This window comes from Leucopleurus acutus (assembly GCF_964270905.1).
Source record: "Leucopleurus acutus genome assembly, chromosome: 1".
Classification (NCBI taxonomy): domain Eukaryota; kingdom Metazoa; phylum Chordata; class Mammalia; order Artiodactyla; family Delphinidae; genus Leucopleurus; species Leucopleurus acutus.
The window spans coordinates 80,167,730-80,194,403 of record NC_139142.1 but is presented as its reverse complement, the minus strand read 5'-3'; the positions used below and the strand labels follow the sequence as shown (position 1 = coordinate 80,194,403).

Sequence of the window (26,674 nt, the reverse complement as noted above, 5' to 3'; positions counted from 1 at the left end):
TCTCAGAATGCTCTCCCTGACCACCCAGTATAAAAGATCAATTTTCCCAGTCACTTTCTACCTCAGTATAGAAATAACCTCAATGAAGATTTTTTTTAATAAAACTTATCACCTCCAGGCAAATTCTAGTTTTTGTTTATTGCCTATGTTCCCTATCAGAATATAAGTTCCATGAGGTCACGAATTTGTCTCTTTTGCTTATCACTGTATTCCCAGTGCATGTAACAGTTCCTGGCACTGAATTAACTGTTTGTTCAATTAATAAGTGACTTATTTAAGCCTCATGAGACCCCTCTGAGGTAGGCACTGTTAATATTTCTATTTTATGAGTGATGAACCTGAGTCCTAGGGTGGTTTGGTAGCCTCTTCAAAGTTTCACAGTTACTAATCCTTGAGGCCAAGATTAAAACCAGGACTGTCTGATTCCAGAGACTGTATATTTTGCCACAGTGCTTTTCCTGATGACCCTACACTCTGATCGTGGTAATTGAAAGTTGGTGTAAAAATTATTCTTTAAGAATACAAACATTTCATGTATATGTTTGAATCATTTCTCTGACATTAATAAATATATTATTAAAAACATGATAAATATTTCTATACGCATGAGAAAGTAAACTGACTCCCAACCCCCCTCCAAAAAAGTGTCTTGTGGAGCTAATAGAGGGTGATCTTGAAGAGCAGATTTGCTCACATGGGCCAAATGTTTCCTCCTGCAGAGTGGGCTGCTTCCCAAAGAATTAGCCTGTCTCAAAATGAATTATTAACCCCAGCGTCCTGGCCAAATTCCCACTTGGATAGTCTAGGAACTGTTCAAAACTTGGAATCTATTGAAATTAGCCTGGCTTGATTGCAGTCTCTGCATTAATTGTGATAGAATAGAGTTTCTCTAGAGATTTGTGCATATATTATTCTAATTTGTATAGACTGGCTTTGTCTCTTAAATTTTTTAGTTTCTTCTTCCCCTCATGAGATATGGCCTGCATTTCTTTCTAAGTTGTTTTTTGTTGTAATTTCACTGCATGAATAACTGTGAGCTCCTTTTTCCTTGGATTTGCCAAACCTTTCTCTCACTTGAATGATTAGTCTCTTGGTCATTATCACAGTGTGTTGCAGGCATTAGCCATGAGGAGCTTCCAGACTTCCAACTCTCTTAACTCAAGTGCAAGTGTAGCCTAGGTAGGGACAGAGTTCACTCAATGAAATTTTTCTGATTGCTTCTTTCAAATTCCCAGTCCTCAAGGAGCTTGTGTTCTAGTGAGAGGCACATATCTATTTTAAAGTTTAAAATAACTGACCTAATGGTGTAACTCTTTAGGATTCCCATACAACTTCCTAAATTATGGCTATTAATTTCTTCAGGCAATTTTGTTAAATGATTTAGACCATTTATTTGTCTTGGTCATAAGCAGACTCTAAAATGTCACTTAGATTCTGGAGAAACAGAGAGGTATGAGTTTAATTAAACTACAAAATCGTTTTGCTTAGGTAAAACCGAAACAAATATCTTAGAAATCCATTGTGTTGCATGGTTTTGATGGCAACTGTAGGCCTCACACAATTAGTCCAATCTTGCCAATGTCACATGATTCTGTAAGTTGGCCTTTCTTGCCTTGGGTTGGTACAGTCAAGTCTTCAATATAATAGATTGTTATAATGGGTAGCTTCAGCAGTATTTTCACACTGTAAGCTTTCTCTCTAATCTACATAGAGAGTAAGAATGAAGGTTTTGTTGAAAGGCAAAAAAAATATTCCTAGGAAATAGTTGGCCTCATAGATTTGCAGCATAGGGAAAGACCTTGAGAACTCAAGGCTTAAGTCTTTGCATTTAATTATGCCTGGATCACAGACAAGTTGTAAGTCACTTATGCTTCCTGCATTCCATTCTTTACCTTTACCAAGTGAGATGAGACAATGGATGTGAGCCATGTGCACTTAGAACTTCAGCAGCTAATATTAGAAAAATGCTTTGAAAATGACAGATGGAAAGAACTATAAATGCAATCGCTAATGGATTTATGCACTCTCTCTCTCTTCTTCCACTCTATTTCTACCAGTATTTTCCAAAAAATTTCCCAGGGCTCCACCTGAAGTATGACCTGATGGCTCCATAGCACATGTGTTTCCTGAGTTGGCTGAGTGTTTCCCAAATGTATCTACACTTTAAATTCAAATGTTTATCCACTAGGGTTTAAATCATGGAAAGTGTTACTGCCTTAGTGTGACAGCCATATACTTCTGCCTAGACAATTGTTGTAAGCTCTGTGGGGCTTTCTATAGGTTTTCCCCCCTAGATCTTAGTCAATATGGGCCTAGAAATATATAATTCCTTGTGGGAAAAAAAATAAACAGTTCAGATTTTCAGTAGTGTAAATAAATCGACAGAGAGTATGCTTTTAAATCTGTAACATGCAGAAACTTCCCATCCCCTTGCCATTAGCCTCCTCCCAACTAGGTGGTTCTAACTATGAATGTGAGAAGGTAAACGCCTAAACGCTGATATCTCTCCTGCTTCCCTTGTGCACTTGAAATGAGACACTCCATACTTCAGTCTCAGGCCAAGCACTGAAAATTATTCCTTTATTTACCCATTTACCAAATATTTATTGAGCTTGTACTGCTCTCCCAAGCACTTTTCTAGAAGCTGCGTATACAGCTGTGAGAAAAACACAAGTGAAAATCCAAGCGCTTATTAATAAATCCATCAGAATGTTTCATTTGGCATGTCTTGTAAACATCTAAATTTGTTCATTAAAAAAAATAGAAGAGCATTAGTCCACTGGGGGTATTAATTGCTTTGCAAGAACATTATCTTATGAAAGAATTCACTTCAGCAAATCGCAAGCTCCTTTAGTAATCCAGCTTACAATATTTATACTTATTATGAACTGTATTCCCAAATGTCCAAGGAGTTAAAGAAAAGGAATGTCTCCAGAGAATGGTTCTAGGTTCTATAACATCTTTAGCATTCCAGTCACTTAAAATAAAAGGGAGAATGTGTTTAGGAGTTTGAAGAAAAGAGAACATAACCAGTCAAATGTGAAAATACCCATCTCAATTTCTAGCAGTTCTTTCATTGCTCCAGACCCCTGGCTTGTTAAATTTTTAGCCCAGGACCTGGCATCTATCCATCAATGTTTGTAGAACTGTACAACTATCACTATGATAAAAATGTACACAGGTTTATTCATTCCTTACACTAGTATATTCCCAGGCCATTTCAAAATTGGCTGGTTAGTTTAGAAAAAAGATGAAAACCTTTAAAGTAGGGGTTTATACATTTCCTTCTGAATTTCCTCCCTTTCTGTAGTTCCTTCACTGTATAAAAATTTTAGATGTTCTAACACCTGTATTGAAAAAGTCTTTTCTTTAGTTTCTGCCAGGTTAGAAACTGATTGTCAAGTCTGATTGTTAGATACTGGTTGTCAGCTGGGACCATGCAAAGGAGGAGAGTTTGTCAGTCTACTTTCCTCCAATATTCAGATCAAATCCAAGTCACGATCTTATATGGAGGATCAGAGTCATGAGGTGATGGTGATTTTTATCGACATTTTTTAATTCTTTGAGATTATTTTTGACTCCTCCTATTTACCTCTTGCTAAAAACTACTCTGTCTTATGTGGCCTAAGAAAACGTCCTTATTTAGATAAAGCACAGTCAATACTTGCATGGAATGTACATAGAATAATACCTTGGATTTACTTCATGATTTTCCACTAGAATCTAAAGGCCATTTGTGGTTTATTTCTTGCCATGTGGCAATCCTTAAGTGTTTTGCTAACTCCTTAGAGAACTAAACCCACTCAGCTTATGTTGCATGAGGGTATATTTCCAATTACTCCAATAAGAGTATTTAAATTATTTAAATATTTAAATAATGCATATGATTCAGTCAGTTACACCTGAGTATTCAAGGTAGCCTTCAGACTTCAAACTACCTTATTTCATTCCCTATGGTCAATTGGTCAACTCACCTTACTCTGAAATATTAATGCTGTTTGTATTATGGCAGAACATGGGTCAAATTTAAATTCATCTGCTAAAGATACAACATACCAAGCAGGTATCAGAAATGTTAGAGGGCTCTGTCCATCATGAAGAAAAGCCACGGGTAATATCCAAATTATTTAACGGGCACCAACAATCAGAATGGATGTTCAACTAATCAGAGCAGATGCCGGCCATAGTGGTCCATACCAGTTGAATTCAGCTGCGTTAAAGGTCCGTTCTTTTAAACTCCAATTTTTGTGGAGACACCATTTTCAGGGCTTATTATATCCTTGTAAGAAATGTTTTCATGCAAAAAAATAGAATTATTTGTTCTAAGAATGAAAAAAACACACTACCAATTTCTAATATACAAAGCGGAAGGAATAAGAAGTAGCTATTTGGGCTTCCCTGGTGGCGCAGTGGTTGAGAGTCCGCCTGCCGAGGCAGGGGACACGGGTTCGTGCCCCGGTCCAGGAAGATCCCACGTGCCGCGGAGCGGCCGGGCCCGTGAGCCATGGCCGCTGAGCCTGCGCGTCCGGAGCCTGTGCTCCGCAACGGGAGAGGCCACAACAGTGAGAGGCCCGCGTACCGCAAAAAAAAAAAAGAAGTAGCTATTGTTTTCTGTAAAATCTTATCACTTAATGGATTGGAAAAAATTGGCCAGTAAAATAATTTCAAATATTCATATTTTTAGTATTTCCCCATTATTTCTCTTTCTTTTATCCAAGTTGATAAGCAGATGCAGATACTTTCTGCGAGGTCAGCTTAGCTACCCAAGCTAAGAGGAGCTTTTTCTTAATATTTTCTGACTTCCTGTGCAAATTAGAAAGAAAATAGCCACCTACTAATATTTAAGCAAGCTCCTAACATATATTAGCATATATCCTTATTGTTTTTTCATGACACTTTCAATTTCTGTGTTTGTATTTTCTCTTAGTGCACATATTTTTAACTTATTCGGATTTACTTAGCATAGCATTTAATTATCATGGTAAAAGGTTAAATACTATCAAATGATTTGGTATTTCAATATTTAATCACTTTTACCTTGAATGAGTAAATGTCTAGTCAATAGATATTCAGAGTCATAAAGGCATATTTTTATGGACATATATTTTTTTCATTTTGTTTGCTTATGACATGGATTAGATAGTTTATGATCTTATGTACTTAATTACCAGAAGAGACATACTCATAAGTATGTTCAAAAGACATTTTGAAGGACTTCTACTTACTGATGAGTTGATTTGCTCTAAATACAAATTAGAAACTCACAAATCGATTTTTTCCATCCGCTTAGAAACACTCTTTATTTAAAGTATTTGCATGTTCTAAAGCTTAGGTAAAATAGGAACGGGGACAGTATATGTACAAAGATAGATAAATGCTGTGGCGGTATCTTGTTCTGTCTCCATCTTGATGGATTAGTTAGCTTTCACTAAACAGGCACTCTAAAAAAGGGAAGGAAAAACAACTTGATAAGATAAAAGTGTGGGGAATTCCAAAATAAATACTGCTAACTGACCTTTTTGGATGGCTCAGTTAGGAGTGTTCTTATTAGGGTACCAATTGGTTGCTTTATTTACTAGTACCACGCATAACTAAGGTAAACACTTGGGTAATATCTTCGGCTTACTTTTTCATAATTTCTGGACAGACATGATGATCTTTCTCCCACAGTTTTAAAAGTCAGATAAATTCTGAAACATTTAGAGAATATGGAGCTATAATTTTTAAAAGTCAAGTATTTTTTTTTAGCCCACTTCCCCTTTTTTAGAGTATATCTCTAAGTATAGAGTTGTATCTCATGCTCATTTATATGCAAAAAGAAGCTCTGTATATGTTAGGAAAAGAAGCCAGTTCGGAACCTCTGAACCAATTTCCTAATGCTAGTATTTTACACCTTAGAGTTTGTATCTTGGTGAACTGTAAAATGAAAGAATTAACTCATTAAGGAGCTCTGTTTCATCATAGCCACTCTGATTAAAACCTTCTCTACAATATGGTGCAAGAAATGGTCAGTCACTACTAAAGTTTTCTTTTTAACCACTGCTATGCATCACAAGAAGTCATTAGTTTACAGCTACTTCCTTCTTATTTTTATGACTTTTTAGCTTATCATTAACCCCATTCTCTTATCCTGTACTCTGAGATGAGCAAAGAAGATAATATCCACAACATTTCCACTGCTTACTCTAGAGATAATAACTTTTTGAAAAAGAGATAACCCTGTTTCTTTAAACAACTCCTTCCTCTTTAAATCCATGATAGCTTTCCCTTGTCAAGTTAGACTTTCAGTGCATTGTTAAGGGAATCAGACAAAATTATTTATAGCATGGTCCATGCAGATGAAATTGGACTGAACATACTGGAATTGTTTATTATTTCTTGTAAACTTGTTTAATAATTCTTTAATATTTACCGCACAATTTTTTTAGCATCTTTATTGGGGTATAATTGCTTTACAATGGTGTGTTAATTTCTCCTGTATGACAAAGTGAATCAGCTATGCATATACATATATCCCCATATCTCCTCCCTCTTGTGTCTCCCTCCCACTCTCCCTATCCCACCCCTCTAGGTGGACACAAAGCACCGATACCCCACAATTTTCTATCCAGCCGTTTTTCAGGTTATTAAAGAAATGTAATGGATTAATAGCTGAACTTATTTCCTTCTAATTCAGTCCCTTATGCCACTGTGTCTGGACCTGTTCAGTAGGGTTGTTGTCATAAGACTAGATACAAGTATGTCAATTGTCTGGACATTATATAACTTTAAAGCAACTGCTTAGCCTTTTTGACAAGAAGTAATTAAATGTTAATTAAAAGTCCCATACACTTACTTCTTTTCCACAGCTTCTTAGTGTTACCATCTGAATTTGCCAATTTCCACTTGGTTCTCTACATATATAAAGTTATACTCTTGTTTTAAACAAGAGCTGATTTTCACTATTTCATATTCAGTGTGGGAGAGAGGTTGGAATTATCTGCCTTGTTAAGTGTCTCCTTCCTTAAATTTCCCTTCTCATTTGGTATCTAGTTTTCACCTCAACCGACTTCCCTTTCTCTCGTTTCAGAATAGTATTTTTCGGATGCAAACATTTCACTTATTTCCATTCGCAAACTTGATTAATTCAACATGCACTAACTGATACCTTTTGCATGCTAGGCAGTGAACTAGATTCTGGAAGTAAAATATGGATAGCAAGTCCCTGCTCTCAAGGAGCAGAGTCCAATAGGCGAGATTGACAAATAAGCAAGTATTTGCAATGCAGTGTGGCAAATGAAGAAATATAGGGTGATATAGGAATATATAGGATATGGATAGGAAGTAACTTACAGGATAAAATCTGCCTACTGGTATCCATAATTCCTAGGTAGAAATAACATGTTCCGTAAGAAATATTCTTTGAGATTATATGAGTGTGAAACTTGTTCTTTCTGGGGAAGTCGGGGACATCTTTTAAAAAGGAGGAGGCCAACAAAGTTTGGGGCAAGCCACTTTGTTTCAGTCAGCCTTAGCTTTTTCTTTGTTTGTGTGTTTGTTATTTTGTTTGTTTGTTTGTTTGTTTTTGCGGTACGCGGGCCTCTCACTGTCGTGGCCTCTCCCGTTGCGGAGCACAGGCTCCGGACGCGCAGGCTCAGCGGCCATGGCTCACGGGCCCAGCCGCTCTGTGGCATGTGGGATCTTCCCGGACCGGGGCACGAACCCGTGTCCCCTGCATCGGCAGGCAGACTCTCAACCACTGCGCCACCAGGGAAGCCCAGCCTTAGTTTTATTAGACATCAAATGAGAAAGTTCGTGTTACATGACTTCTGATGTCCTTTCTAGGTCTAAAATTCTGAGTCTGTAAGTTTTGCTTTTGCAGTACACTGAAAAATCTAAATAGCCTAAACCTGTTTTGAAAAATCTATTTCAACAAATGATCCGTAAAATAAATAAGCACAAAATTCAATTTTTTGGAAAAGTGGTCTGGCTGTAGAACTGAGTAGCCCCATAACATACTAATTTGGTCATGGTGTGGAAACGTGAAATGATTGTTAAATGAGTCAAGGCCTTATTTGTGGCCTTTGGCTCATTTGGTAAGATTACCCATTAGCCATGTAGGCAGCATAACACGCATGGCCAAGCAGCTCATGGGAGCGTCCTAACAAATGTTAAATAAAAATTATCTTTCTCTAGCCTTAGGAATATATTGCTGTTATTTTCAAAATAAGACTGTGCTCAGCTTTAAAATCTCAGTCAATGGGAAAATAATTATATTCATTGCACTTAAAATTCTGACTCCTATCTGCAAATGTGTTTTTCTAATATATTTTTTACGTCTCTTTGGAAGTTTAGAAGTCAAATGAGTGTTGATGGTTTCTGACCGTCTTTTAATTGTATCACTCCTGCCGGTATGAATTCCCTTTGTACCATTGCAGTAGGTAGATGTAACATTTCCCTTTGCAGATGCACAAAGTGTTTCTTCTTAGTCCTAAGACGCTTTTTTCCTTTCAGTCATTAACCTTGGTTTCATGAAAAATTCCTTCTCCATTTTTCTGTTTTATCTATATCTTGATAATAATAATTTAATAACTGTTCTTAAAATCTCTGTATGATAATCCATTAGGCTCATTCAGTATTCCTTCAGCTTATCTACAAAAGAGCGTGTGCTTTTCTCTTTGCTCTTTTTAATGAGGCCTTCCTACCGTGGCTCTAAATATCAACCAAACATGTTAATCTCTTAGGATCTGACTATTATTAAAATCTCTCCAACATTTTCTGAATTTTAAAAGATGTGATTATTATCATGTAATCTGTTTACTTCCACGTGAACTCAAATGGAAATGAATCTCCTGAAATAGCCACATTTTCTGCCTCCCAAATATACATCTGGCATTAAAAAAAACCCAGCTAATTTAAATCTAGAATCTGGGTTTCCATGACACCAAACATCTGGATGAAAAGTGAAAAATTCAGTAGATGTTTTCAAATATCCAAATACTGTGTCAGTAAAACAGTCAAATGACGCTCTGAATCTCCCCATATTTATCTGGGTTTTTATGCATCATATATGTGGCACTGTCAGTCCTTCCTGATGGAAAACAGTGTCAATTTCAGAAATAATGTATTCACAAACAAGTATGTACTGAGTACCTACTCTGTAGGAAACATTCTAAGTGCTGTAGAGCCGCAGTCCCCAACCTTTTTGGCACCAGGGACCTGTTTGGTGGAAGACAGTTTTTCCACCGCAGTGGAAGGGGGCAGGCAGGCGGAGGCTGTGGGATAGTTCAGGCAGTAATGCCAGCCACAGCCACGGGGAGCGGCAGATGAAGCTTTGCTTGCTTGTTCCCCGCTCACCTCCTGTTGTGCGACCCAGTTCCTAACAGGGTACTGGTCCAGTACCAGTCCACGGCCCGGGGGTTGAGGACCCCTGCTGTAGAGGGTTCAAGGTTAAAGGCTTGAACTCTGTCCTCAAATGAATTGCAGTGCAGCGAGGGCTATAACACAAGGACACATATATACATAAAAGATAATGTGGAGTGAATAAAAACACAAGAGAGGAGGAATTTTGGAGGAAGGTGACTAGTCCAGGCTAGTGAGGATTTTCTGCTGGACCCAGTGTTGGACTGACCACGATGGACAAGCCAGCATCATGGAAATGGAAGGTAATGTTGTGATCACACATTTGAAATACGCACTCCTTCAGCAGCTGGGAATTTTGCTTAAATCAAATAATGCTAAATTAGCCAGATGATTGCAACGGTTTTTGTGTCATTTTTTCATTATCACAGCCTTGGGTTTCTGTACAGTTTTTGCGTCTAAGTGTGTTTCTCAGGTATTTTGATGAGCAAATTTATATGCATCCCCCTTAAGAGTTTCAACTTGACACAAAGAAGCATACTGAAATTTACTCTCCCTATGGTCATTATAAAAAGTCTACCTTATACTTTGGGTTTCGAATTAGAAAAAAGATATAAAATTTTCACAGTTCCATATACATTGCATGCTTAAACCTCTATCTTCCAAGTTAGGTGATTTTTTAATCTATTAGGATCACAACTCTGATCAACTTTTTAAAAAATCCCAAATCCTCAAGATTTTTGCCATGTTTGATCAGAATCTAGATTAAAGCAAAATGGTTTGCCTCTTCTTCTTCCCCCCACCCTGCCTCCCTCCTTTTCCTCACCATCCTTCTCTTTTTTTAAGAAAAATAAACGATCATTTTAAGCTGGAGGGAAATATGGAGTAAACTGAGAAATTTTCTGATAATCTAAATTGTGCCATATGTATTAGTCAGCCCTAATAAATTGGCTCAAGTAGCTGAAAGGTAAAGGGCGGCTGGATTTAGATAAAGCTGGATCCAAGGGCAGAAATGTGCACAAGTCTGTTCTTTGTAGCTACTGGCTCTGCTTTTCTCTGTGTGGGCTTCATTCTCAATCAGGCTGTGTCCATTTGGTGGCAATAATGGCCATCAACAACTCCAGGCACAAATTCTACTGACTTAGTAACCCCAGTGAAAAGAGAACGCCTTTGAGTGACAGTCCTACTGACTCCCATTAACCTAACTTGGGTTCCATCTTCAGAGCAGCCAGAATGATTAACTATGTTGATTGGCTAAGCCCTGAGTACATCCCTGAAGTAAAATCAAGGCACTTTTGGGCTTCCCTGGTGGCGCAGTGGTTGAGAGTCCGCCTGCCGATGCAGGGGACACGGGTTCGTGCCCCGGTCCGGGAGGATCCCACATGCCGCAGAGCGGCTAGGCCCGTGAGCCATGGCCGCTGAGCCTGCGCGTCCGGAGCCTGTGCTCCGCAACGGGAGAGGCCACAACAGTGAGAGGCCCGCGTACCGCCAAAAAAAAAAAAAAAATCAAGGCACATTTACCAAAAGAAAAGGGAAAAGGTACTTCAGCAAAAAACTTTAATGTTAGAATGGGAAAGTCCTCCACTAAATATCAGTAGAGCGGGTGGTTATCCCAGCCTTACCACTGCCTGTTTCTATGACCTGGAGTGTTAATTAAGCCATTGCGTCTTGGTTTCTTCATCTACATAAATTAGGTCGCAAGACAGGGTTCTGTTTAAAGACTTTTTTAGCTCTAATATTTTGTGGTTCTGATCTCAAGAACTAGGACAAGGATAAGACACCCAGAAAATGCAGATTTACAAATAGTAACACAAAGCAGGAGATACATCATGCTTCATGTAGAAGTGCTTCTGGTAGAACCCCGACGTTAGCTTGGCAGTGGAAGAGCAAAGGGTTGCAGGTTGCTCCTGCATCCTGAGGTAGTGATTAGAAGCTCAGACAACTTGAGAGGAGAGGGTGTGTGTGTGTGTGTATGTGTGTGTGTGTGTGTGTGTGTGAGGGGGGGGAGAGAGGGAGTGAGAGTCAGTGAGGTTCAGAACTAACCATCACAAACTTTATTATTATAATCTCCATAGATATTTTATAAACCACGTATAGCTTTGTTAACCTCATTTTACTATTACAGAGACTAAGTCCCAGGCACAGTCTTGTTCAAGGTGGCAGAACTACTGACAAAGCTTGAATGAGAACTTAACGTCTATTTTTTTTTCACTCTTTCTACAGATCTTTTTTTTTTTTTTTTTTTTTTTTTTTTGCGGTACGCGGGCCTCTCACTGTCGTGGTCTCTCCCGTTGCGGAGCACAGGCTCCGGACGCGCAGGCTCAGCGGCCATGGCTTACGGGCCCAGCCGCTCCGCGGCATGTGGGATCTTCCCGGACCGGGGCACGAACCCGCATCCCCTGCATCAGCAGGCGGACTCCCAACCACTGTGCCACCAGGGAAGCCCTCTACAGATCTTTAAAGACACAGAGACAGAGTGGGGGGAGAAATAAAAAAATTTTTAAAACCTAAGGCTTTACTCTCAGAAAGTCATACTTAATAAAGACAAGGTGTGAAAATAAGACAGGACAATGAAGGGCTAAAAATTATAAATACCAAGTAAATCACTATGTGAATTTTTTTTTTATATAAATTCATTTATTTTATTTAGTTATTTTTGGCTGCGTTGGGTCTTTGTTGCTGCACTCGGGCTTTCTCTAGCTGCGGCGAGCGGAGACTGCTCTAAGTTGCAGTGTGCGGGTTTCTCATCGAGGTGGCTTCTCTTGTTGCGGAGCACGGGCTCTACGCACACAGGCTTCAGTAGTTGGGGCTCGCGGGCTTTAGAGTGCAGGCTCAGTAGCTGTGGCGCATGGGGTTAGTTGCTCTGCCGCATGTGGGATCTTCCCGGACCAGGGATCGAACCCGTGTCCCCTGCCTTGGCAGGCAGATTCTTAACCACTGTGCCACCAGGGAAGCCCTCACTATGTGAATTTAGTGGGAAGCAAATATCTTGTTTCCAATTTTATTTTCACATTTCATTTGCAGTATACATTCTAAGAATTCTAAGAAAAGGTGTTAAATTAATGGCCACTGAATAAGTTTGACATTCTATGAAAATGCATTGATTTTTTTCAAGGGTTAGGCCTTTAGCACCATCTATTTGTACCAGTTCAATAAGCCTGGTCCCAGAGCAATAAGTGATATTTACCCAATGCTGTTTCATTGTCCATATTAGAGAAATTGCTTAGAGGGTTTCATCTACAAGTGGCATCATCAAACTCAAGGTCACCTGAATTAACTCTATAAAATAAGTCGTATCTTAGGGGTGGATTGAGGAAAAGGAAGTGGTGATTATGATGACCAGGTTCCAAGTATTTGCTGAAACTAAGAACCTGCCCAACAAGTTACTTGATCATTTGTCTCAAAGGCTATATTACATCATTACAGAAGAAATTTGACAAATTGCACATTGTTCTTTCAAGAGCTCATCTAGTAAACTTTTTTTTTTTTTTTGGTGTACGTGGGACTCTCACTGCTGTGGCCTCTCCCATTGCGGAGCACAGGCTCCAGATGTGCAGGCTCAGTGGCCATGGCTCACGGGCCCAGCCACTCCACGGCACATGGGATTCTCCCGGACTGGGGCACGAACCTGTGTCCCCTGCATTAGCAGGCGTACTCTCAACCACTGCGCCACCACAGAAGCCCTCATCTAGTAAACTTTATAGACCAGTGAGTCGAACTCATAGGGTAGGAAAGTAACCTTAAGGACTAATTCTCAAGGTGTCCTGCTTTTAAAAGTATCCAGTGAAAAGGTTACCGTAACAGAAGAGAATATCTAATTGTATAAAAAGTTAAATTGCTATGTTTTTAAAAAAATATAGAGTGTATAAATTAATTATAATAAATTAATATTACTTTAAAATTAATATTGGATTTAAAAAAATTGTTTGCAGCAGTAAACATGCAGACAACCTAGGAGTTTATAAACAGAAAGTAAAAGCCTGCATCCCATGCCCTATACAACATGAAGTTGTACAGAGCACGGGGTGTGTGTGTTTTTCCAGATGTTTTCCTTGCATGACAAGCATAGATATGTGTGCATTTAATTTATTTATTTATTTAGCTGTTTATCCATTTTACAAAAATTGGTAATTTATTTATTTAGCTGTTTATCCATTTTACAAAAATTGGTAATACATGTTGTTCTACAGTTTACAGTTTACTTTTTTCATGCAACAATATGTGGGGAAAACCTTTTCATGAGAATCTCCCATTTTATTTAACTATGATCCATTTGACAGATAGGTTGTTTCCAATTTTTTAGCCTTGCAAAAACTACCTTTTTCATTTACTGTGTACTTCTAATTCATGAGATGATTAGAAATATCACTTGAAGTATTCTAAAACATCAGTATAAATCCTTTCAACGTGGAATAAAGATTATGATAAATTGGTTCCAGTTTGGACAAAAATGAAGAGGGATTAACCACAAAAGAAAATTATCATTAAGTGATTTCACCTAAAAACTGTTTCACTGATACATTCTAAGAATACTGTAGATCTGTTTGCATGTACTTGATAAACCAGTTTAACCCCAAAGGGATGAGAAAAAAAAAAAAAAAGAGTCTAAGGTCAGTAGCTGGAATACAGGTAATATCTCACTTTCGAATGAGTCTTTAGAAAAAAGGCAATTAAAAAAATATTTTCTGTCTACGTTGAGTCATGAGCCATACGTGTCTTACTAACTTTTTGAACAGTTGTCAGTTGATATTCAAAGTAAGAGGATATTTGTGATTCACTTCTCTTCAACAGTGGCTTTAAATTATTTGGGGATGTGAAAAACTTTGACCTATGCTGGTTCTTTCTTGATGAAGGGAATCATCATCATCGCTATTATGTTACAATGTGTGTTCTTATGAGTAAGTTGAGCCACCTCTGAGCCGCTGGACCAGGGTGGGTTGGCCCCCATCAGTGAACAGACTAAACTATAGCCTCAGTCCAAGAATATAGAAACTGACAACAAATTATTGCTTGTGGTCTACTTCCAGTTTTCAAGTGCAAACATACCAAAGTTTATTTTAAATTTGAGCCAGTCAGACATTTAGCAATATACATCAAAGAAGAAGTGAAGGCTTCCCATGTTTATTATTTCAATATGATGTCTGTTCTAATAAAGTAGAAGAATGCCTATGATAGATTATGTAGTAGAAATTCTCTAGTTCCACAGTTTGGCCTTAAATATATACATATATTTGTAAATTAATCCAAAACACATTGCCATGGTTCCAATTCCTCTGAAAGCTGATTGTTTTCCATTCCTTTTTTAATTTTAGAAATACAGTGGCCGACTGCCAGAACACTTTCAGATAAACAGTCCACTCCCTGTATAAAAGGGGCATAGAATCATGAATGTTCAAAAACCACAGAACGTTATTTAAATAAGTGAAAGTTATTATGGTCTTCCCTATTAATTAAAAAAAAAAAGCCATCTGCGCAAGGTGAATTTTGGTAAGGTCCCAATTATTTTAATGATTGTGGATGGAATTTGCAACTGCTTTCATAGTGAAAGTACAGTTCAGGGATTCCCAAGATAAAATGCACTGTTTATGTAATTTTGTGGTCATTTGACTTAATTTCTAATAAAACACTGGGAAGAATTCTTGTTACTCAATCTGAATGTACAGTCCTGCTTGAAGGAATTGACTCTACACTAACTTCCCCTTTCTAGTCTTCTACTAGCTTAACATCCTAAACCTCTATTTCATCTAAACCTTCTCTGTGTGTGTGTGTGTATATATGGTTGTATGTGTCTCTGCCTGTCTCCCTCACACACACACACACCACAGCCCACATTTTGTCAGAACTGTCTTGGGCAAATGCATCATAATAGTGAACAAGACTGAGCACACCAAAAAAAAAAAAAAAAACCCACTGCATGAAGAAACAGCATACTGGATGACATTACCAATGCAGATCTATACATCGTCGTGATGAGTCTTTATTTTCATTTTTGTTATTTGCAGAATTGATTTCCATTGGGCAAATAACCTAGAAACCTAGGCTTTCAACGTCTTAGAGGAATAAAAAGTCAAAGGGTGCTCCTCCCTTGAATTTGTCAGGAAAATACCACAACAAGAAGGATTTGGGGATCTTTTTGGTCATTTTCCCTCCAACCAGTGTTTTCAGTCAATTAAAATTTGTACCCTAGGCCTTTTCCAGTTTGAAGCCACCCCAGCATCTGTGATAAGCAATCCTTCTTGTTTGTGCGGTCATTCATTATCTCCATTACCAAAAGGAGAATAGAGGACAATTACATTGTTTGGACGAATCAGAGTGTTAGGAGGAGTATTTGTCATGGTGGCAGAGTGCAGCACCTGACAGGCAACGATTGATGGCCAGGAATGAGTGTGAGTGGCCAAAGCAGCCTCATAGGATGCAAATTACTGACTGTGGATTCCAATTTATCCTGTTCATTTTTCTTGCCCATGCTGAAGACCATTAGTGGTTTTTGAAGCAGTGAAGGGGTCATTACTAATGTGGGTAGGCTCGAAGCAGGAGGGGGAAGGAGGGGAAAAGCCTTCTGTAATTACACAGCTTTCAGGAACAGGCTGGAGGCCCTAGCCAAAAAAATGTCAACACCTCGCAATCAGAAAAATTTATTTTCATTTTATGCTTAACCCATATTAACTCAACATTATCATCTTTCTTTGTTAACATTTGCAGAATATTAAAAGCCTGGCTTCTATATTAATACAAATCTAGTTAACCCCTTTTGCAATGCAGGGGGTTTTGTTTAACCTAATGGCATTTGGGTTTGCTAATAAGTAATTGCACACGTTTTGGATAATGTATGCTATTATAGAAGATGAAATACCTGAAGAATAAAATCTTAGATGATTGAAAAACATTCACTCTCTCAAACACTGGAATGATTAGAAAGCTCTGAATGGAATACTTTGTTGTTCCTAATGTCAGCCTTTAATAACGTTGATGGGAAATATTTATTACTAAAGGCTTTCTCGTTTAGGAACGACTTTGACATGCTTTATAAAAGTTTACTTTTCTGTTTAAGAAAACCAGTGAATTTAGAGCAGAGACCTATTTAACAGACATGTTTTATAATTATGTACATGCCAGTACAGTGTCTCAAAGTAAATGTACAATTCTACAGTAACAATCTTTGATTTCAGAATGAGAGAGGAAAGTGGTTTGCTGATGGGAGGATGGTTTGTTATAAATGTTGGTGAGTTGTGATGGGAAGTAAAGAATTAAAACACACCGAAACCTATGGCTTCATTCTCTTATTGCCCACACTTTAGGGTAAAATGTAAAATGTCTGTATTGCACATAATTGATTCCTTGTGATGGGTGGTCACTTGGTGCGACCCTCTTAACCCAGAGCAGCAACCAGTAAAAATGAAAGAATCTTCCACTGTCCCTTAAAGGAGTCAACATAAACAACTGTCAGTAAACTCTGCTGTAACTGAAGTGGTAGCCATGGCTTCGAAGAATAGTTGTGATCATGGACGATCTTACTTTCCAAACTGACTATCAATAATCTTAGATTAACTAGGAAATAATGATTATATTGAGCCATCTCACAAAGATAATATAGAAGAAAGGCTGCACAGAGGTTTTCCAAGAAGTAAAGTAAAATGGGCCCGCAAGTTGTTCCCTTAGTGTAACTGAAGTGATTGTAGCCAACCAAATTTCTGACCCATCGCCAAAGTGCTGTGCGTCCCTGACTGATGGAAGAAACTGAATACCTGCAATGCTGCCGTGCTTTGTGCTACTGGCCTCCACAGTGTGGCAGGAACGGGGCTACGCAAGCAGGTTTTTGGATTCTTGTCTCTGCCCACATTTTTCCCCCCCACATGATTAAAAAGCTGTGATTAGGAAAATCAAGCCATAGACGAAAGAAATCACAAACAGTGGTTTCATTCTTAGACGTAAGTGACTCTTTCTTAACTTCTGATACATCTTTCAAAACATTTGTGTTTTCATTAGCATCCGTACCCTTCCGAAGAGCAGAAGAAACAGTTAGCTCAAGACACAGGACTTACAATTCTCCAAGTAAACAACTGGTGAGTGACCCCCAAATCAATGTCTTTCTCCCGTGGCTAAAGTAAGATTTCTCAATCATTGTCTTCTTTTTTTTGTTTCTGAAACAAATGAAATTGAGGAGGATAACTTCTGTGTTTCTACCTTGACCTGTGAACGTAGTGCACAGGGAGAGGAAGAGGTAACTAGGTAAATGGTTTTGGTAAGATGTATCCCTCTTCTCTTTCTCTCTGCCTCTTTCTTTTCTTTTCTCCTCTCTTGCTCTTCCTCTCTGCCTCACTTTCCCCATCTCTGATGCTTTAAAATTCTCGACTTGAACAGAGCAAATTCAGTTCAGGTCATTCCCGTTGAAAATAGTCACTCTGGGTATTTTGGTGCAGTCCTCACGTGGAGTTATCAGTTCTCGGAAGGTTTCTTCAATCTAGGTTTTCTAGGCTGATGAAGATGCAAGCTCTGTAGCATCTCCTAGGAGAATTTTATTTACCCTAATTTTTTTTTTTTGAACACAGGGTAAAAAATTAAAAAAAAAAAAAGATTTCCCCATTTTTAGCTTTGCCATTTGGCTGACTACTCCCGTGGAGGTGCATGGGCCATCACTCTTTGTATGTGGCTTAGAGGGTAACTGAGGAAAAGGAGGGGCAGAGGATTAAATAAAATGATCACAGTGGCCAAGAAATGATATAGGAATTACTTATCAAAATACTGGCCCAGGTTTTATCAGCAGCTTAATTTTGTTCGGTACATTCTTGGGGTGATGTTCAGATTAATTGAACTGACAGTTCTCTTTCAAAATTCAGGGAAAGTATTTGCACGGATTTCAGGCCTTATACAAACTTAATTACATGGAACTCCATTTTATCATTCTAATTCCATGTAGCAGAGGTTGTATTTACAAATGAGAAGTCTCTGCCTTTATTCACAGCTTTCCTTAATATATTTATCAAAGCAGGTTCATTTACAAAGTGCTCTATCTGTGGGATACAGGCAGGCAGACATTAACAAAGCTTTTAGGTTTATCAGGCTCGCTGCCTGATGAGCTACCCGAGGGTCAATTGATTTTGTGGTTCTGTGATTCATTTTTTTCTCATTTTTCTAGGATCACAATGAGAGACATGCTTGGAGAATTAGCCAGTTTGTCTGCCTTATCTGTCAGGCAATTTTTTTTTTTCCCAGGGAAGTCAAGCTACTTAAATTGGCCACAGGAACTGCCGTTATCTGACTTTAATGCACCCTATAGTGTGGATAGCATTTCAATTACACCAGTAACCAAAGCTTAGCTGCAGCCCTTTTCATGCCTAGTGCTGTACAGAAAGTGATGTGCCTACCTACAGAAGCAGAAAATTGAGTTGCCTTGCTTCTGTCAGGGTGATTAATGCAGAAATAAACTGCTAACCTGAAAAGAAAGGCAGAAAGAAAGGATAGACAATACAGACTTGAATTCACTTTAATTTTCTTCTAAAGATTGGAACTATGTACATTTAAAGATACCCTTTAGACCAAAAACTTGGAATAAAGGCTGTAATCTCCAGACAGGGATGTGTATGTGATTATACATTGATATGAGCCTTATAGAGTAGATACACACATGTCAACGTATATATATTCTCATTTATGTTTCTAGCACAAGCTATCAGTAGTCTAAAACAATAAAGTAAATACATTCTTTGTTGATGGTAGAAGACTTATTTGCCCTGCATGTTATTTTATATCATACTGATTGTCAAACCGAGCTCTGTTATATACAGTGGTCCTTGAAGCAGTGAGTGTTGCTTTAAAATCATAATGTTTATAAATTTGCGGCAAGTTGAGGGTGGTTGTGATGGGAGTCTTGGGAAAAATGAAATATTTCTACATTGATATTTGACTTTGACCTTTGATCTTTGCTCTTTTTGAAAGTGCTGTTCCCTGTCATCCACTACCTGTCCTTTTTTTTTTTTTTTTTTTTTTTTTTTTTGCGGTACACGGGCCTCTCCCTGTTGTGGCCTCTCCTGCTGCAGAGCACAGGCTCCGGACGCGCAGGCTCAGTAGTTGTGTCTCACGGGCTCAGCCGCTCCGCGGCATGTGGGATCTTCCCGGACCGGGGCACGAACCCGTGTCCCCTGCATCAGCAGGCGGACTCAACCACTGTGCCACCAGGGAAGCCCTACCTGTACTTTTTGATGTAGTCATTACACTTGAAGAGTGAAGATGCTACAGTCGTATCTAAAGATGAGCGTTTCTCACAATTAGACACCTGCTTGGAACTTGGAGAGAGCACCCTTATTTTCTGAATTCCATTGAGCCCCAGGGCATGGAGGAGGAGTTCTGTCGTGTGATAGCTTAGGTTTCTTGTTTCTCTATTATTTGAGCCGTGTTTGCCGCAGGATGCCAAGGGTTAGGATGTGACAGTCTATCACACCGCATACTTTCCATAATATGGCATCAATGTTGACACCTACCTCTTTACAAAATAATTCCATCTCCCTAATTTTCACAGTTCCTTCTGAAAAACCCTCTAATCCTGCCCTTAGGTCCAATTCTTAGTTAACAGCTACCGTAACTTTGATAATAAGGTGTGACTCATGAGGATAACACAGAAAATACTTTTAAAAGACTACCAGGAATTTCACACAGGGACTGAATTTTGGTGGATTTCAAAAAGAAATTTAAAAGAGAATACCAGCTACTGTGCAGTATATTCTGAAACTGACCGATGTCTTGATGATATCATCTTCAAAACAGAGAAAGCTATCCAGACTAATTTCAAAAGGCTTCATAATCACTGTTCTTAAGTGCCAAGTGATAACTAAAAGAGATGAGAAGAGTAGGCTATAAACTATTTCTCCAGGCCCTGAGAGCTCTCAGCAAAAAAAAAAAAAAAAAAAAAAAGCAGGGATCAGAGAGCAGTTCCTAAACCTCATTTAGTCAGCTCTGCTAGGAAATGATACCCGCTTCTCTGATTGAGGCCAGGACTTTAGACTTGTGTGCTGTTATGTCCATACTCAAAGAATTAGAATAGTATAGAAAGCATCCACGTCAGAAAATCATGGAAGACTTGCTGTTTCAGTTCTGCTTCTCACTTACCTCTTAAAATAGAAAGGCCAAGCAAGGTCAGGGTAGTTAAGTATTGCTGTAAAATAACCTCTGTAGTAATAAGCAATGGAACATGGCTTCACGCACTTGATGAGAGCAATAAGCAATAGAAACAGACCTGTTAAGATCAGTCAGTAATTTCAGAACAAATAAGCAAAAAGGAAGTTGAGGAGATAATTCAGGGAATTAAAGATTATTTTATCTTAGCAGCCAGTGTTAGAAATAATCTCAATGGGCTTTTCCCATGTATTTACAGTAGGGAGTGTGCAAAAAGTGATGATACTACCAAATCAAAATGTGATTTCAGGAAAAGAGTGGAATCTATGACACTTTTTTGACCTGATGAAGACTTAAAAAAAAAAAGATGATAACCAGATCTTCAGTGTATGCACTTCGCTGACAAAGGTAATCACAAGTAGTGAGACTGGCTTTCTAGGCTGTTCAGTTGGGGGAGAGTCACATCAGCTGTGAAATCATCAAAGTGTGTGCATTAGGAGAGAAGAAAAGCAAGGAAATGAATATCCTCACCCTGAATAACCTCCTCACCATGGAGAAGCAAACATGGTGTACTTTGAATATTGATTAAATCTTGGAGGGTAATATAGCGTGCTAGGTGAGCACTTAGGCTCCGGAACCAGACCCTGGGAGGCTAAAAATCCTGGTTCCACCATTCGTCAGATGTTTGACCTTCAGCAAATTACTTAACCCTTTTAAGCCTTCCTTTCCTCATCTGTAAAATGGGGACAATAGTCATTTATATCTTATATAGTTGTAACATTTCAGAGAAATACTGCATGCTAAGTACTCAGCGTAGTGCTGACACGCACCATAGAGGCTGTCTGTTGTTAAAATAGTTAAAAGTACATAATTGTAAAAATGAGAGAGAATTAGGATGATTTCATACAATGATATCAATGAAAACATCATTAAATCGCTTACAAACTGGAATGGAGATTTCTTTCAGGAGGAAATAGACCTATATTTAAGGGGCGATAAAATTTGAGAGCAGACAACTCACTGTGCATAGCTTCTATATTAAACAAAGCTAGACTTTTGTAGTTTCTTAGATGATCCTTTTTTTTTGTAGTTCTTTGATGCCAGGGAGGTAAGATTAGGGAACCCTAGGAGGTAAGTGGCTTCAAATAGCTGTGAAGGTTAGACGTTTTGAAGGAAAGTCTTGGGTATTAATGTCTGGTATTTCCTCAGGAGGCATGCTTACACGCATTCATTGACAAAAGATTTTTTTGAAAATTATTTTTTTTAATGAGGAAATTCTTGCTTGAATAATTTGTTGGGATGCATTCATACATCTTTGACAATAGTAATCATTGAAATATAGTAAAGTCAACTTCGACGATTAAAACTCCTTAAGCTAAAAATACTATGAGAAAAATCATAACATTTCCATGTTCTCATGTAACTTTCCTCAATGCTATATAAGAATTATAATATTAACTTTTAAGTTCCTATTTCCAGGTTTAATTTTAAAAGGAAGAAATACCGTACTTTTAAAAACTCATGTCACTGCAGTAACTGTATCCTTATCTATATACCAACAAGCAAAGTCCATAGGGTGACTTATTGACAGAAAACAGGTATACTAGGAATAAAGGACTTAACTTTCTTGATAGGAGGCTGTCTCCAGGGTCCGCGTAAAAATGCATGAAACTGAAATTTCGAAGAACTTTCCACTTGAAGGTAGCTCAGAGAGTTCCTTTGTGTAATAGATTTCAGTGTCCTTGTACGGCCTCTCAAACTGAAGATATAAAATATCTTCATCCTGCTTGCCCCACCTTTCCATCAATGGTCTTAAAACAATCTTTCTTGCTACAACAGCTTTTAATAATCAGACATCCACTTTGTCGAACTTCCTCATGGGAAGCGACAGTTTTGTTTTACCTATTTCAGTTTGACCACGTGGACAAATTTTTCTAGACTAGATAAGAGCTTGCTCAATTCGGACTGAGAACTGTGCCAGGGGAATTCCCTGGCGGTCCAGTGGTTAGGACTCTGCGCTTTCACTGCAGGGGGCCCAGGTTCGATCCCTGGTCGGGGAACTAAGATATCAGCAATGCCAAAAAAAAAAAAAAAAAAAACCTGTGCCGGAAAAGTTATCTTGGGAATCAGTTTTTCCCTTTAGGAAGGCTCATTAACTACCCAGGTGACTTGGTTTTCTTACGTGCGATATGGAAAGATGAGGAGACAGAAGAATTTGTGTGTGCAAACATATAAGTTAAGAGTACTCTGAAAATAAAAGGCAGTTTTGTTAGAAGACCTTCCCAGCCTTGATTAAAATATGGACAGGAACAGAGTGATAGCCTCAGGAAAGCAATCATTTTCCTCAGGAATCCATCAGTCCAGAGAGATGTGGGTGCCCAGATGCTTTCCTTTGCCGCTTACACTTAAAAGGGCAATAATAGTGTTCTAGGTGGGTTTGAAGACAGGGTCAATGTCAGACCCTCTGTCAGTGAATCCCCAAGCCCAATTCGAAGCCTAATTAAATGAGTAGGAGGCTGGGTTAGTGGTAAAAGAGGTTGCACTTCTTTACAGCAAAGGCAAGTCATTTTCAAAGGTATATATGTTGTCACTCCCCGGCAAGGAGAGCAGACACCAGGAAATACGTTGTAATATTAGGACATCACGAGTAAGCTGGGAATTGAGGAAAATAATTTTGTAGCAAACATATGGAACGATTGGCCAGTGGTGCAGGAAATCTAAATGAGGCACAGAGACAGCTGGACACTTTTATCTCAAGAGAAAAAGGATTGAAGGAGAGAGTGATAGACCAAGGAGGTGGAGTTGAGATAAACCTAAGGGAACGAGCTGGCTGGACCAAACAGCCTCTCTCTGCTCAGCAGTTTCCACCACAGCCATTTGTTAAACACAGAGCTGCCGTCTTCGCTGATTATTTCCAAGTAACATCTATGTTTCTGAATAAAAATCCATTTGAATCTCAAGTCAGATTTGCCAGGTGCTAGATTCATTGTCAGCATTTAATGTGCTGAAACTGCCGATGCTGAGGAAAGGAAGGCAAAAAGGAGTGCTTTTGCACTCCACGTTGGTGAGCTTGAGGTGAAATGCTTCTCTTTCACATGGCCTCCTATGCCAGAGAAATCAGTGACCAGGGAAGGAGGCAGAGATGCCAGAGATGCAATGCCAAAAAGCCTCATGAGGTCTTTTGCTAAAACCAGAGCGTTTTCTTCCCGACAGTCGCTCCTGGGGTGAAAGAGCTGAGTTGGTGTCAGCAGTAGGGTTTCCAGTCTCTTTCCAGCTCTACCCAGCTTCCACTCACTCTGTCTCCATGGTCGTATTATCATTCCTTGGGAACCTGCAGTTGTTTCTGAGAGGAAAACCAAAGGGAGGTGGTAAGAGAGATTAAAAGACGGGAAAAGAAAAATACACGTGATTAATGTTTAACCGGAGGGATTGCCCGGAAATTTAAATGGATTTCACTTTGCTCTGTCTACAGCAAATGGAACTGGAGGTGACCAGGGCATCAACCCGTAGCATGCCAATTTTGAATTAGAGGGACTATTACAGGATTTGCCTGTGTTACTTTCTGTAGCAGATTCCTGACATTCCCACACTGATCTGAAAATTGAAGACATCTATTGTACCTAGGCAGCTGTGCCTCCGATCCATTGCCATGTCACACCAGCATTTCTAGACACCTTCTATCTTGTAGAGATGGGAGTACCATTTCCAGAAATTAAGATTCAGTCCAAATTTGGGCAAGCGGCTCAGGCTCAGCAAGGGCCTTTTAAAAGTGGTAAACAAAAGGAGTGGAGGGGGAAATAAAGGAAGGGGATGCCAGCGAGGGGACTCAAAGGGGAGGTTTGCTGCAATCCTTTACATTCAATTATACCAGCTCCTTTGTGCTTTTCCCTTTTGCTCTGCAAAGAAAGAATGAAATATGGTTTTCATAGCAAGCTGGAAGCATTATCTCAGGATGCATATTTCTTTGCTGGGTTGGAATGCCAATAAGGGGAGAAAAAGAGTTCCTCGTTTAGAGGAAAGTACAGTGCTACAGAGAAAACACAAAACAACAAAAAAGGAATGCAACAAGTTTCTGAAACGGTTCCAAAAAATGCCCCTTAAAGAAAATACTTAAATGGGAACTTTTTTGAAGATAAAATTTCTCATGCTGAACCTTACCGGTTTTCAAAAGTCTCTAAATATCGGGGGGGGGGGGGGGCGGGGATTTCAGCCAAAAATGTAGACTATTTTTGATATTTGAAGGTTTTTAGAATTAGCCCCCTCTCTTTCATTGATAAAGACAATAAACTCCGCAGACAAGTCCTGGGTTAGGCACAAGGCTCTACCTACTTGTATACTTCATTATAGCAGTATTTGGACGAGAGACAAAAGTTTGTTCAAATGAGTCCTTTATCCATCTCAGTTGGCATGATTGACATGGTTTCTCAGAGTGACACAGAAATAAAAGTCTATATTTCAGTGAGTTGCATGTTTTTCAAGTAGGATGATATTGAGTTGCTATGTACTTATTTTTAAGTAGGAAAAAAATGAAGACAATTCATTGAAAATGTTACAGAATTATAGCTGCTGATTCAGTAAATGTTCCTAACCCCAGTCACAGATCAATAAAACTATATTAAAAAAATTAATAGAAAGGAATCTTCCCATTAGCCTCTAACTTGCTTCTAGAATGCAGAAAATAGAAAGTTGACACAGAACCTTTAAATTAGAAGCTATTAAAAGGAAGGTAAAAAGATAGATCAGAATATACCAATACCAAGTTGTTTACTTTCCCTAATTTTTTTTACCTTTAAAAATGAGAGTCTTGGTGGCTGTGACTTTGTTCTGAGTCCTCAGTCCTTTTTACCACGTTGCTGCCATTTCCAGTAAATTTTTTTCCTCGTTGCTTCCATTACCCACAGGCTAGAGTGTTTTTTAAATGTATTCTAAAAACTCACTCTCAGAGAAATAAGTATTTTATGAATCATCTTTAGGCCATGTCCTAATTCACTTCACTCATTCATTCATGCATTCATTCACTGGAGAGCAGCCTGCCAAAAATTACTTAGTTGAGAATTTGCTCCGTTAATGAGTAAATGTAGGTCCCATTAACCTCTTGATCTGGAGTCTAAAAGACTTGTTTTGTTGTTGCTACTGTTGTTTTCATTGTGTTGGATTTTTCCAATATTAGAGAACGAGCATCGGCTAGGTGGCATCTCCCAGTGCTTATCCCAGAAAGTCTGTCCAATTCATGACTTTCAGAACTATTTCATCTGTATTCTAGAAACAAGGAAAATTATTTTTTATCTGCAAAATCGTTAGCAACCTGGGTAGGAAAATACATACAGTTTTTCTTTTTTTAAATTTTGCTTTCTTCACGTCTTTTTCCTGCTTCATTGTTTTATTGTAATCATAATAGAAAACCTTGTTTCTGGGTTTTTTGTTTGCATGTCTTTTGTGCATGAATCAGAATCATTATTGCTGACTGATCATTCAAGATAGATTTGCACTAACTCCCTGTCCTGGTCAGAATTGTTAATTCTGCACTCAGGTTGGAACACATCAGAGTTCTTTCTCTTTTTCCCTTGCAAGGTAAACATTGAAAGATATGAGATTTCCCGTCTGTCTCTAGATACAGCTTATCTTTTAGATAAGTCCCTGTGAGCTGAGGTTTCAGGCTGTTTAATGTTGACCTCTTGAGTTCCAAACTTCCTTAAAGACTTTAGATAAACAAAAACTTTAGCGGTGATTACTAAGGGAGTGGTGGGGCAGTGGATTAATCCCCAAAGATCTGGATTCAAATCTACCTCAAAGACCCACAAGTGAAAAATCTCATCAATGATCTTGGCCTAATGGTTTCAGCTCAGTTCTTGAGGAAGGACCCCGTCATTCTTGACTAAGCCTATACCATAAGAAGGATGGCCAGAGGATTCCTTTTGTCATTATTGATTGATCTATCAATCAAAATTGATAGATCTCCTTCACAGAGATGGTCACAGATATTAGCATACTTTCACCCGGCTGATAATTTTGGTAATTTCAAGGTTAAACTGTCAGGTATTTTAAACCTGGATTTTAAATATCATTTCACTTAAAAATTATGAAACACATGGGAGCTTTCTTTGTCTCTGCACTATGTTTTCTAAAATTCAGAAAAGTACCCTCTTCCAAAGAGAGGACTCTGATTCCAGTAGTCTGATGGGTGAGAATACTCAAAGTACAGTATGCAGTGAAATGCACAAGGATT

General features: G+C 38.6%; 1 protein-coding gene across 1 annotated transcript in view; it reads left to right on the top strand.

The window, feature by feature from the left end:
* The window catches only part of MEIS2 (Meis homeobox 2), a 199,659-nt gene that overhangs the window by 124,159 nt on the left and 48,826 nt on the right, over positions 1–26,674 (top strand). The window contains exon 9 of the mRNA XM_082845671.1: positions 17,326–17,402. Coding sequence (XP_082701797.1) covers positions 17,326–17,402 — 77 coding nt within the window. The remainder of the gene's footprint in view (positions 1–17,325; positions 17,403–26,674) is intronic.